Source organism: Miniopterus natalensis, chromosome 17, assembly GCF_054644295.1.
Source record: "Miniopterus natalensis isolate mMinNat1 chromosome 17, mMinNat1.hap1, whole genome shotgun sequence".
Taxonomy (NCBI): Eukaryota; Metazoa; Chordata; class Mammalia; order Chiroptera; family Miniopteridae; genus Miniopterus; species Miniopterus natalensis.
In genome coordinates, this window is record NC_142097.1 from 1,790,075 (window position 1) to 1,801,747 (window position 11,673).

At 51.4% G+C, this 11,673-nt stretch overlaps 1 protein-coding gene across 1 annotated transcript in view; it reads left to right on the top strand.

The window, feature by feature from the left end:
* The window catches only part of MYO15A (myosin XVA), a 50,129-nt gene extending 39,209 nt beyond the window's left edge, over positions 1-10,920 (top strand). The window contains exons 56-64 of the mRNA XM_016196490.2: positions 536-630; positions 883-960; positions 1,279-1,375; positions 3,197-3,357; positions 4,264-4,397; positions 7,253-7,386; positions 7,757-7,890; positions 9,314-9,454; positions 10,076-10,920. Coding sequence (XP_016051976.2) covers positions 536-630; positions 883-960; positions 1,279-1,375; positions 3,197-3,357; positions 4,264-4,397; positions 7,253-7,386; positions 7,757-7,890; positions 9,314-9,454; positions 10,076-10,177 — 1,076 coding nt within the window. The 3' untranslated portion in view covers positions 10,178-10,920. The remainder of the gene's footprint in view (positions 1-535; positions 631-882; positions 961-1,278; positions 1,376-3,196; positions 3,358-4,263; positions 4,398-7,252; positions 7,387-7,756; positions 7,891-9,313; positions 9,455-10,075) is intronic.
* The last annotated feature ends 753 nt before the right edge of the window (positions 10,921-11,673 follow it).

The following is an 11,673-nucleotide window of genomic DNA, read 5'->3' on the forward strand; positions in this document are numbered from 1 at the left end:
AAATTATCGACTTAAAAATTAGCTATGAAAATAGCTCCTCGATTTATTGAATTTTGAGTCCTGCCTGTGGTTGCCCTGTCAGAACTACACCAAATGATTCCGCGGGCCGGACGTTCCCTGCCCCTGGTTAACCAGAGATGGGGAGAAGCAAACGCTGGAGTCTTTGCACTGGGACTCTGGTGAGGGAGGCGGTCAGCAAGGTCCCACCGGCAGGGGCACAGCTGCATCATCACAGCCACACAGCCTCTTAGGGGAAAGCCCCCAGTGACAGCTATTTCCAGGACTCATAGGTAGCCAAGGGGGCTATGGATGAAACAAAAGCCTTAGCCATGTGGGATGTGTGTTTGAGTGTAGCACTCATACTCCAGATTTTGACCTTGTGCAAATCACAGGCCCTCTCTGAACTGTTTCCTCAGCTATCAAATTGGGAAGTAAAAGCTTGTCCCACTGGTTGTGTAGAGAACCCACTGGGCTTGTGGCTAGTGGATAGAGGAGCCCCTTTCTCTTGCTGCCTACCTTGACTCTGTCTTTGTAGGAATCGCCAAGGCCTGTGAACGGAACCTGCAGAAAACCTTGCACTTTGGCGGCCGTCTGGAGCTTCCCAGCAGCATGGAGCTTCGGGCCCTGTTGGTGAGTGTGCAGGGGATGGGGCTGTGTGTGTGTGTGTGTGTGTGTGTGTGTGTGTGTGTGTGTCAGGGTGAGTGTGAGAGGCCCTGCTGTGTGTTCATATCCATGCAAAGGGCCCTTCAGTTCCAGTGTGTAGGTGCTCCGGCATGTGCCTGCCCCAAACCTCTTGGCTTAGGGACTCCCATGGCAGGGGACAGTGGCTGGTCCAGATCGCAAGACCAAGCTGTCCTGTCTCCTCACCCTTCCTTGTCCCAGGCGGGCCGCAGTTCCAAGAGACAACTCTTTTACCTCCCTGGAGGCCTTGAACGCCATCTGAAAATCAAAACATGCACTGTAAGTGAGGGGATGTCTCCACAGGCAGCCGCTGGAAGGGCAGGGACACCCCAGTCTCCAGAGTGAGCCCCAAAGGGTACTGAGCCTTTCCCAGAAGAGCAGACTGAGCTGTGAGGAGGTAGAGCCTCCAGCTCAGGGTCATACTACAAATAAGGGATAAACCTTCCCTGCATGAGGCTGATTCTCAGGGAGCTGAGCAGGTCCTGGCCTCTGTGCAGGGGGCCTGAGGAACTTTGCACTTCGTCTCCTGGCCCCTGGGTGGGCTGTGAGGACAGAGGCCACCTTGGCTGGCACTGCCTCACTCTTCCCTCCCCCCAGGTGGCCCTGGATGTGGTGAAGGAGATCTGTGCTGAGATGGCTTTGACACGCTCTGAGAACTTTGATGAATATGTCATCTTTCTTGTCACCAACCGAGGTGAGAGGCCAGGAGGACCGAGCATTCTGGGCTCATGCCCTATGTGGCCTGTAGGGTTAAGGTCAGATGCCACTTTCTCCCAGAAGCCCCTCAACACCCACGTGGAAGGACCTTTCTGTGCACCGAGCACCCCCAGCCCTTTGTCTGTTCCTCTCTGTTCTGTTGGGTATAAGTTTGTCTCGCCTACTAGACTGGGAATTTGTGGAAGAGAGGGCCCTCTCTGATTCCTCCCCCTGCCCCTCAGGGCTGCTCAGCGGACCCTGCCCTCAAGGAGCTCCCATCCTAGGAAGGTTTCCCTTAATAGGCCCCGGCTCCTGGGACCCACAAATGCAAGCATTTTTCCTTTCACTTATGCCTTAATATTGGCCATTGGTCTCACTAGGTCCTTCCCTGTGGCCCCTCCCCCTGCCCCTGCTGCTCACCCGCTCTAGGCCATGGCCTGGCCTGCTCCCGGCTGGTCGGCCCCATCCACCCCCAGCCAGCTCCTCCCGCTGTTGCCTCTACCCTGAACCGCGTGTCTGTCTTCAGCCCAGCTTGCCCTGAGTCCAGCTAAGATGACGGGAGGGGAAGGGAGTAACAAAATGGTCCTAACAGCTGACATGTCCTCTGTCTCAGGCGCAGTTCAAAGCATTTAATACCCCATCTCCTAAAGTCCTCACAACAACCCTATGAAACGGAGACCATTATCATCCCCATTTATGATGATGTGGGGAAACCGAGGCACACAGAGGGTGTAGTAGTTTCCTGTTGCTACTGTAACAAATCACCACATACCTGGGGACTTCAAATGACACATTCTTCTTATTTTTACAGTTCTGAAGGTCAGAAGTCCTGAAATCAGAGTGTCACTGGGGCTGGTTCCTTCTGGAGGCTCTAGGGGAGAAACTTTTCCTGCCTTTTCCAGCTTGTAGAGGCCGCCCACATTCCTTGGCTCATGCTCTTCCTCCAAGAGGGCATGAGCCAGTAGGGTAGCATCTCCATCTCTCTCCCACCCCCTCCTCCTCCTCATAAGGACCCTTGAGATTACACTGGGTCTACTCGGATAACATAGGATAATTTCTCCATCCCAAGATCTTTAGCTTAATAATATTTGCAAAGTCCTTTTTGCCATGAACATAACATATTCACAGGTTCCAGGTATTAGGACATGGACGTCTCTGGGGAAGGGTCATTAATCAGCCTGCCTTGGAGGTTAAGGGGTTTACCCAAGGTCACACACTGGGCTCTGAACCCAGGCTGTCTGGCCTCAGGAGCCTGGACTTGATCATCATGCCACACACCCCTCTCTCTGGTAAAACTTTACTGAAGGTGTGGGGTGGGGAGCAGAAATGTCTGCAGAAAATGAAAAGGCCTCACTTAAACCTTCCCTACAGGCTCAGACCCACTCAGTGCGAGATCCCAGTCCTCCCCACCCCGTACCCATTCAGGGGCCTAGCAGAGGTCTCTCCTGAAGGAGTTCTGCAGAAAGGCACCCGTCGGGCCTCGTGATGGAGGCCCATTGTGCTTTTCCTTGTGCCCAGCCTCTTCTGGAAGTGGACTAGGCTTTCTCTGACCATAACCCCAAACACTTTCCTAGACCTAGGGGGCTGTAGCTTTGAGTGGGAGGTATTCCCATCTGTGGTCATCAACATTCCACAAACACAGGGCACCCTCTTCCTTAACATGCTCTCCTTTGCTGAGGATGCCATGTCCCCAAATGGGGAGGGGCTAGCTGGAGGTGATGCTTGCCTGGGTGGCAGGCTGGGGTGTGTACACGTGCTCTGTGCAGACGTACACATATGCACATGCATGCCCCCACCAGTTGCCCCTGGCTTTCCGCAGGCCAGCACGTGTGCCCACTCAGCCGCTGCACCTACATCCTGGATGTGGCCTCAGAGATGGAGCAGGTGGATAGCGGCTACATGCTCTGGTTCCGGCGCGTGCTCTGGGATCAGCCACTCAAGTTTGAGAATGAGCTATATGTGACTATGCACTATAACCAGGTCAGCACATGTGGGCCACTCTGATGCTCGAACCTTCCAGGCTCCCCCCTACTGTGAGGTCAAACTCCATGGCCATTCATTTGAGGCGTTCATGATACAGGGGGTCCCCGCTGACATTTCTAGCCCTGGAGCCTCTGCTTCCTGCAGGGTGTCTGTCCTTGGAGCAGTCAAATGATGTTACCCTTACAACCTAATTCTCAGACCTTCACAGGTGCCAGCACTCTGCCTGGCCTGCCCTTCCTGCGTCTCTGCTTCTCTAAGTCTTCCCCAGCAAGGCTGCCCCACAGAGCAACTTTTCCATGAGGGCTGCCTGACTTCCCCTTTATCTTGATTTTCTCCTCTCAAAAGCCTATAGGCCTTGGCTGGCAGTGTTATTTTTATCTTTGTGTTACTCCCCTTGGATATTCGGTCCTCTAAGGATCCTGGGGTTTACAAAATCTGGTTCTCCCCGCCTCTGCTAACATTTGTGAAAGTGCTTGGACAGAGAGTACGTTTTTTATGTGGCCCTGGTGCCAAAGCTTCTGCAATTCCAAGCACAAAATAAGGTTACTTGGCTTTTATGGCCACATGGTGTCGCTGTTGCTAACTACCCCACACAGTCCAGTACAGTGCTGGTCTAGGTGTGGCCTATAGGCCAACAGCATCCCTTGGAAACTTGTTAAAATGCAAATCCTCAAGTCTTGCCCCAGATCTAGTCAATCAGAGTCTGGGGGTACAGCCCATGAATCTGTTTTAGTGACTCAAGCATGTTCAGGTTTCAGTAACCCCTGCCGAACAGACACCCACACACTGCAGTATGGATGCCCACACTTTTCCCAGGTCACTGTGGGGACTACCACATCCCATGTGGTTGACTGCCTGAATGCATGCCTGCCTGCCTCCCCTCATCAGATTGCTCCCCTGCAGGTCCTGCCCGACTACCTGAAGGGCCTCTTCAGCAGCGTGCCAGCCAGCCGGCCCAGCGAACAACAGCTGCAGCAAGTGTCCAAGCTGGCTTCACTGCAGCACCGGGCCAAGGACCACTTTTACCTGCCCAATGTGTGAGCACCTGCCCACCTGTCAGCCACCCACCCCCACGTTCCTCAGAGTTGGACATCCCAGGCCTTGTTCATCCCGCTTATGCCAGCAGGCTGTCTGGGAAGGGACTGACCTTGCTGTGGGGCTGAAGTCCTCCAACTCACCTAAAGAGCTGGGCCCCTCCTTCTCCCACAACAGGTTACTTCCAGCTGGTATTAACAGCTCAGAGTAAATTTAATGAAAAAAAGACTTTCAGGACACACACATCTGTCATACAGGAAATACACATGCAGAAACGTTCACCACAGTATTGCATCCAACAGCAAGGCATTCCTTAAGTAAATCCTGGGGTGCTAGGCAGCCTTTAAACTGATGTTCTCAAAGCGGTGATAAATCAGTCCTTGTCAGACTGGGTCTCAGGAATAGGACTCCAGAGAGCTTTTGTTTATGTGGCTCGTATCTATTGATATATATTTACCATATTCAAAATTAAAACTGAGAAACGATTCAAAATATTGATTTATTAACTAATTTAAAAATAAGGATAATAGGCCGCCTGGCGTGGCTCAGTGGTTGAACGTCGACCTAGGATCCAGGAGATTGCTGTTCAATTCTCCGTCAGGGCACATGCCCAGGTTGTGGGCTCAATCCCCAGTAGGGGGCGTGCAGAAGGCAGCTGATCAATGACTCTCATCATTGATGTTTCTGTCTCTCTCCTTCCTCCTTCCTTTCTCTATGAAGTAAATAAAACAATTCCTCCTTCCTTTCTCTATGAAGTAAATAAAACTATTTTGAAAATAAGGTCCTGCCTGCCGGGCGTGGCTCAGTGGTTGAGCATCCACCTAGGATCCAGGTGATCGGGGTTCGATTCCCGGTCAGGGCACATGCCTGGGTTGTGGGCTCGATCAGTAACTCTCTCATCATTGATGTTTCTCTCTCTCTCCCTCCCTCTCCTTTCCTCTCTCTGAGATCAATAAAGATATATTTTAAAAAAATAATAAAATAAATAAAAATAAGGTCCTAGCTGGTTTGGCTCAGTGGTTAGAGTGTCGGCCTGCGGACTGAAGGGTCCCGGCTTTGATTCCAGCCAAGGACACGTACCTCGGTTGCAGACTCGATCCCTGCCCCTGTTTGGGGCACGTGCAGAAGGCAACCAATTGATGTCTCTCTCTCACATCAGTGGTTCTCTCTCCCTCTCTCTCTCTCCCCCTTCCACTCTCTCTGAAAAGCAATGGAAAAAATGTCCTCGGGTGAGGGTTAAAAAGAAATAAATAAAAATAACATATTACATATTACTATCAATACCTAATTATAATACTATATAAAGAATAATTATACTACAAATAGCATATATTAGCATTATGTGTTAATATAAATAACTTACGAAAAAAACCTGTATTTTCCAAAAAAATTTAGTGAGAACAGTGGCACTGTTTTCACATGTTGTAAATCTATTTTATTTTATTTACTTATTTATTTTAGAGCAAGGGGAAGGGGGGGAGAGAAACATCTATGGGTTGCCTTGTGAACGTGCACCGACTGGGGATGGAACCCAGAACCTAGGCATGTGCCCTGACCGGGAATCGAACCTGCCATCTTTCGGTGTTCAGCACAATGCTCCAACCAATTGAGCCACCCAGCCAGGGCTGTAAATCACTTTACCACCTGGCTGAATAGAAGACAAATGGATTCTCATATCCGCTCTGCAGTTGGTCTGCTGTGGTCTCATGTCATGTAGCATCTGGTAGACTCCACTGTGCTTGCGAGAGAGCAGGAGGGGAAAAGCAGATAACATCTTCGTGTTATTATGGAAGTGTCTTTGACCTCCCAGGCCCTCGGCCACACTTTGAAAATCCCTGGTGTGAATAATAGTAAGATAATGTATGTACAGTGTATGTCCTAGTGCATAATGTAGTAAGGGCTCAATATGTAAAGCTCTTTTATGTTATAGTTTTCATTGAAAAGCACAGGAGGCACATAAAAGTATAATATGATCCTAATCCTGGGTAAAAATCACTGAGTTCTTACTCTTTGCAAGGCACTCAGTATGCACTTTATTTTCCCCTTACACAGATGTGGCAACTGAGGCCCAGAGAGGTTACATGGCTTAGCGAAGCTAACCCAGCTAGCAGGTGTGGGGGGTGGGGGACCAGGATGCAAACCTAAGAAGGCCAGGTTCAAATGCCAGGCTCTTACTCCAGCACTACAAAGAAATAAAGATCTCTTGGGGGAGGGGGTGCCCTTGATTTTCTCCCAACCTTTCCCAAGTCTGCAGCCCAGGTTAGCTGGGACTGGCTGGAACTGCAGTTGGTATTTTCCAGATGTCTGTAGAGGCAAAGGAGCTTCCCTGAGGAAGCCAGCATAAGTCAGAGAGAAGGGACTAGAGTGGGGATGGGGGGGCTGATGGCCTTGCAGGGGATGGGGGTCTTGCAGCATTCCTCTACCCCATACTCTGACCAGTGCTGGTGGTGGCTTTGCCTGCCCTGGTATTTCCACTCCTGCCACCACCTTGTCTTTCTCACCCCTCTAGCCTGGGCTTCTCCTTGTGGGTAGGCACTATAAAGGACGAACCCACCTTGGATTCAAGTCTCAGCCCCCCGCCTCAGACTCACTTGGTTACTGTGTGACCTTGGACTAGTCAGTGAACTTCCCAGTGCCTCAGTTCCCTCACCTTCAAACAGGAAGCCTAGTGGAGCTGGCCAGCAGTTAGTACGTTACACCTGTCTTCAACCCATCTGCACTCCCCAGCAGTTAGTCTTCCAGAGAGGCGCAAGGATCGCATCCGTTTTTGCATAATACCTGCAGTGAGGATTGAGTGAGACTGTGCAGAGCATGTGCAGTGACAGGTTCTCAGGACCACTTTTCCTTACACATCCAGACGGGAGGTCCAGCAGTACATCCCGGCTCAGCTCTACCACACCACGGCCGGCTCAGCCTGGCTCAACCTGGTCAGTCAGCACCGGCAGCAGACACAAGCGCTCAGCCCCCACCAGGCCCGTGCCCAGTTTCTGGGTAAGAGTCCAGGGCTGGGGGAGGTAATCATGGGAGCTTTGCTGAGGATGGGGTTTTGGAGGGTGGAGATGAAGGCACCTTTTTCTTTGCACAAAGGTATTTTCAGTGTTAGTCAAGCTGAGCTGCCTGGAGAGAACACCTTTCTAAAATTTTCACCAAGGTGCCACCTAGGCTCTGGGTGGCCCTTGGCAGAGAGAACTGGCAGCCAGGGATAAGAGCTACAAGTGGGGGGAGGGGGCGCAGAGAGACAGGAGGCTGGAGAGGTTTCAGGAGCCAGGAACAGAGGACTCCTGTGCCAGTTGCAGCAGGGAAGATGAGGGCTGTGGCTGTCACTGAAGAGCTGCTCATACTGACTGTCCTCCCACCCCAGGCCTCCTCAGCGCCTCACCCATGTTCGGCTCGTCCTTCTTCTTCATCCAGAGCTGCAGCAGTCTTGCTGTGCCGGCCCCCTGCATCCTTGCCGTCAACCAGAATGGCCTCAACTTCCTCAGCATCGAGACTCACGTGAGTGGCCTCAGCCTGCTCCGCTGCTCACCTGCTTCTCTGAGTCCTACCCCTCAGAGGAGCCGAGATCTCCAGCTGCAGAAGCCCAGCCCCACCACTTACACCTATTTGACCTTGGGCAAGTCTCCATACAGCTCTCTGAGCCTCATTTCCTCGCCTGGAACGTAGGGATAATAGAACCCAACCCACGAGGCTGTTGTGAAGGTAAAACAAGCTAAACACTGAAATAGTGTCTTGGTCTGCTTGGGCTGCCATAACACAGTACCACAGACTGGGGGCTGAAGTCCAAGATCCAGGCACCGGCAGGGTTGGTTTCCTCTGAAGCCCCTCTCCTTGGCTTATAGATGACCATCTTTTCCCTGTGTCCTCACGTGACCAGTTCTGTGCATGCACGTTCCTGGTGTTTTTGTTTTGTCCAAATTTCCTTATAAGAACACCAGTCAGATTGAATTAGGGCCCACTCTAATGGCCTCATTTTAACGTAATCGCCTCTTTAAAGGCCCAATCTCCAAATACAGTCACATTCTGAGGTATGGGGGTTAGGGCTTCAACATATGGATTTGGGGGGACACAAATTAAGTCTATAACAAATAGGACCTGTTACCCCCTTTTTAAAGTTCTTCCAGAAGTGGACCTTGCCATGAGGACAGGGCAAGTGGTTTATTTGGAGGTGGTGCTAGGAAACACTGGAGTGAGGAAGATCAGGAAGGGACATCTCACACACCTTGGGAAGGGTATATTAGCAAGCAAGTTGCCACTGTGGCAAGTGGCACTAGTCCAGCAGGTACTCTGGGAGACGGCATGGAACACACCCCATAGAGGATGCCTTCCGGCCTGGGGTCGGGAGCCACCACGTCCCCATCTGTCATTAATTGAGGCATTAACTTTTTTTTTCATATATCTTTATTGATTTCAGAGAGAGGAAAGGGGAGGGAGAGAGAGAGAAACATCAATGATGAGTCATTGATTGAGCCCGCAACCCGGGCATGTGCCCTGACTGGGAATTGAACCCCGATCACCTGGATCCCAGTTTGATGCTCAACCGCTGAGCCCCCCTGGCTGGGCTTGGCATTAACTTTCAAGTGCTCTGAGTTTGCTCCTGGAGCTAGAAAGCAAGCTCCAAAGAGGTGCAGGTGTTAAAAACAAACAGGTTTGATGTGAAGGTCAGGGCACCACCTGGATTGCAAGCATTTAGAAAAGTGCCTGGCACATTGTAGGTGTGTGCATCAGTATTTGTTGAATCAGTTTTACAGGTGAGATTCAGAGAAGTAAAGAAATGACTTGCTCCACATCACAGAGCAAGTCATTGGGGAACTGGTACTTGAAATGGGGTGTCCTGCCTCCTATTGATCTGGTCTGCAGGGGAGGGATAAGGGTGGGTGAGACTGTCCCACCCATAAGCTTGTCTGCCCCTTGCCCCCAGGAGCTGATGGTGAAGTTCCCCCTGAAGGAGATTCAGTCGACATGGACCCAGAGGCCCACAGCTAGCTCCAGCTACCCCTATGTGGAGATCGTGCTGGGGGATGTGGCAGCCCAGTGTACCATGCAGCTGCAGCTGGAGCAGGTGGGCCCTGCCCCTAGCACCCAGGCCTTGTCACCCAGCCCCTCACTCCCTTATTTCACTCACTGGGCTCTTCTCTGGGTCTGGCTCCAAGATAGGTCAGCTTCTGGCCAGGCCACAAGGAACATCCAGTCCAGTGCTGCCCCCCCCACCCTCCAATCCCCCAGATGGGAGCCCTGAGGCTGAGTCACAGCTTATTCTGGGCTATGAGTGCCAGATGGTAATCATGGCAATACAGTTAGAAACTTACCATTTATTGACGGGACTAATATTTTTTTAAATCTATATAAAGAATTTACACATAATAAAATCCCATGGAATCCTCACCACAGTTCTGTGAAGCAGGCCCTGGTAAATTGAGACCCTACGGTGAGGCCACTGAGGCTCAGGGAGGTAAAGTAACTGGCCCTAGGCCACCCATTTCACATGCCATAAAGCTCGCAGATGCTCTTGGTCTCCTGCTTGCTTACCCCTTCCAGCCTAGGACCTGGTGTTTCTCCTTCCAGCTTCTCATGCTCCTCCTAGGGCCCTGGGGGAGTTGGGGAGGCTGGTCTCCACCTGTCTTCCAACCACTTCTTACCCTAAGGTGAGAGCTGGGAGTGGACTCACCACTGTCTCCTGCAGGGCCTGGAGCTGTGTCGAGTGGTGGCTGTGCACGTGGAGAATCTGCTCAGTGTTCGGGAGAAGCAGCTCACGCTGCCCCCCAGTGAGATCACGCTGCTCTGACCCAGCCGCCGGCCCTACAACTGCCCTCTGCCAGAAGGCTTGCTCTGTGGCCCCAGGGGAGTTACTGGGCCTCTCTGTGCTAGTGACCTCTATAAAGGCCAGAACCTTGGGGGAGACCAAGAGGTGGTAGGAGGAATGACCCAAGTCCCTGGGAACCCAAGACTCATTCAGAGTTGGGATGGAATCAAAATGTGCAATCTTGGGTCAGACAGCAGGAGGAACTTCCAAAGGTGCCCCATGGGGCTTCCTGCCACGTACACACTGCAGGCCCTGGCTCTGACTCCCACTGGTGGCAGGGAAGTCCCAAACCAGTGGCCTGGATTGATGGGTCTAATGTTCAAATCTGCTCCACTTCTCAGCCCCTCACATGTCCTCCTTATTGTCTCCTGCACTGCTGCTCAGCCCAAATTCATGACCTTTGGTCATTTCTGTGCAAATAAAAGGTGCACCTGAGATCCATTCCTCCATGAGTTGCTGGAAAACAAGTCTGAGGGAGGAGGCAGGAGTTGGAGGCCTAGTTGTACCCGACTCATTGCCTATGAACAGCACTTCCAGCAGAGACATGTCTTTGCCTCTCTCTGCAGACCTTTGTGCCCCAACTCCACACTCCTTGGGTAGCCCCAGCCCTAGACCCCCATCACTGGATGAGTTTGCTAGGAATAGATGGAGGGGAGGGGAATGAACATTCCAGAGGAAATGGTGTTTTTTCCCTGCTATATCCCTCAGAGCCTAAAACAATGCATAACACAAAGTAGGCACTTAAAAAATACTGGTCACATGAATAAAAGAATAAATGAATATTAATAGAAAGTGCTGGTGCTTTGGGGAATCTGTGGGGGAGGGGAGCAGTAGATTTGGGAGAGGAAGTCTGGATAGGCATGTGGGGGCATAATTGGCTAGAGCCAGTGTCAGAGGAAGGATTCATTTATTACCTATTAAGCACCTACTGTGTACTAGGCAAATGCTAGGCACTGGAAGTTGCTCACATTTAAAAGTATAAACCAAGACAAGGCCTGTAAATGGGAATTAGCTGGTGATGAGGGGACTAAACAGCGTGTGCAGAACCCCTGAAGTGGGCATTACTAGGGGGTGGACATTACTTTTGAATTGTCTCTAGTAATTATTGCCTTATCCGTGAGCCTACTTGTCCTCTTGAGGTTTTTTTCTGGCAGGACTTGAGACTGAAGGCTGGCAGGGGTGGTTTGGGCAAGGCTTTGCAGACCATGTAGGATTTCATCCCAAAAGCCATGAGGAGCCTTCAAAGGTTTTTCAATGGGGGTGGGGCAGTCTGCTCAGATTGTATTCTGAAAAGGTCATTCTGACCACAAAGCAGAGTGCATGTAGGAGGTAGGGAGACCAGAGGGGAGGCTGCTGTAGTGTCAGCTGGGAAATTCTGTGGTATGGACACTGGTGGTGGTGACAGAGTGGACAGAAGTTAACTTGGGATTTAGGTCCAAGGGGCAGGACTGGGGGATCAACCAGTTTATCCTGAGATG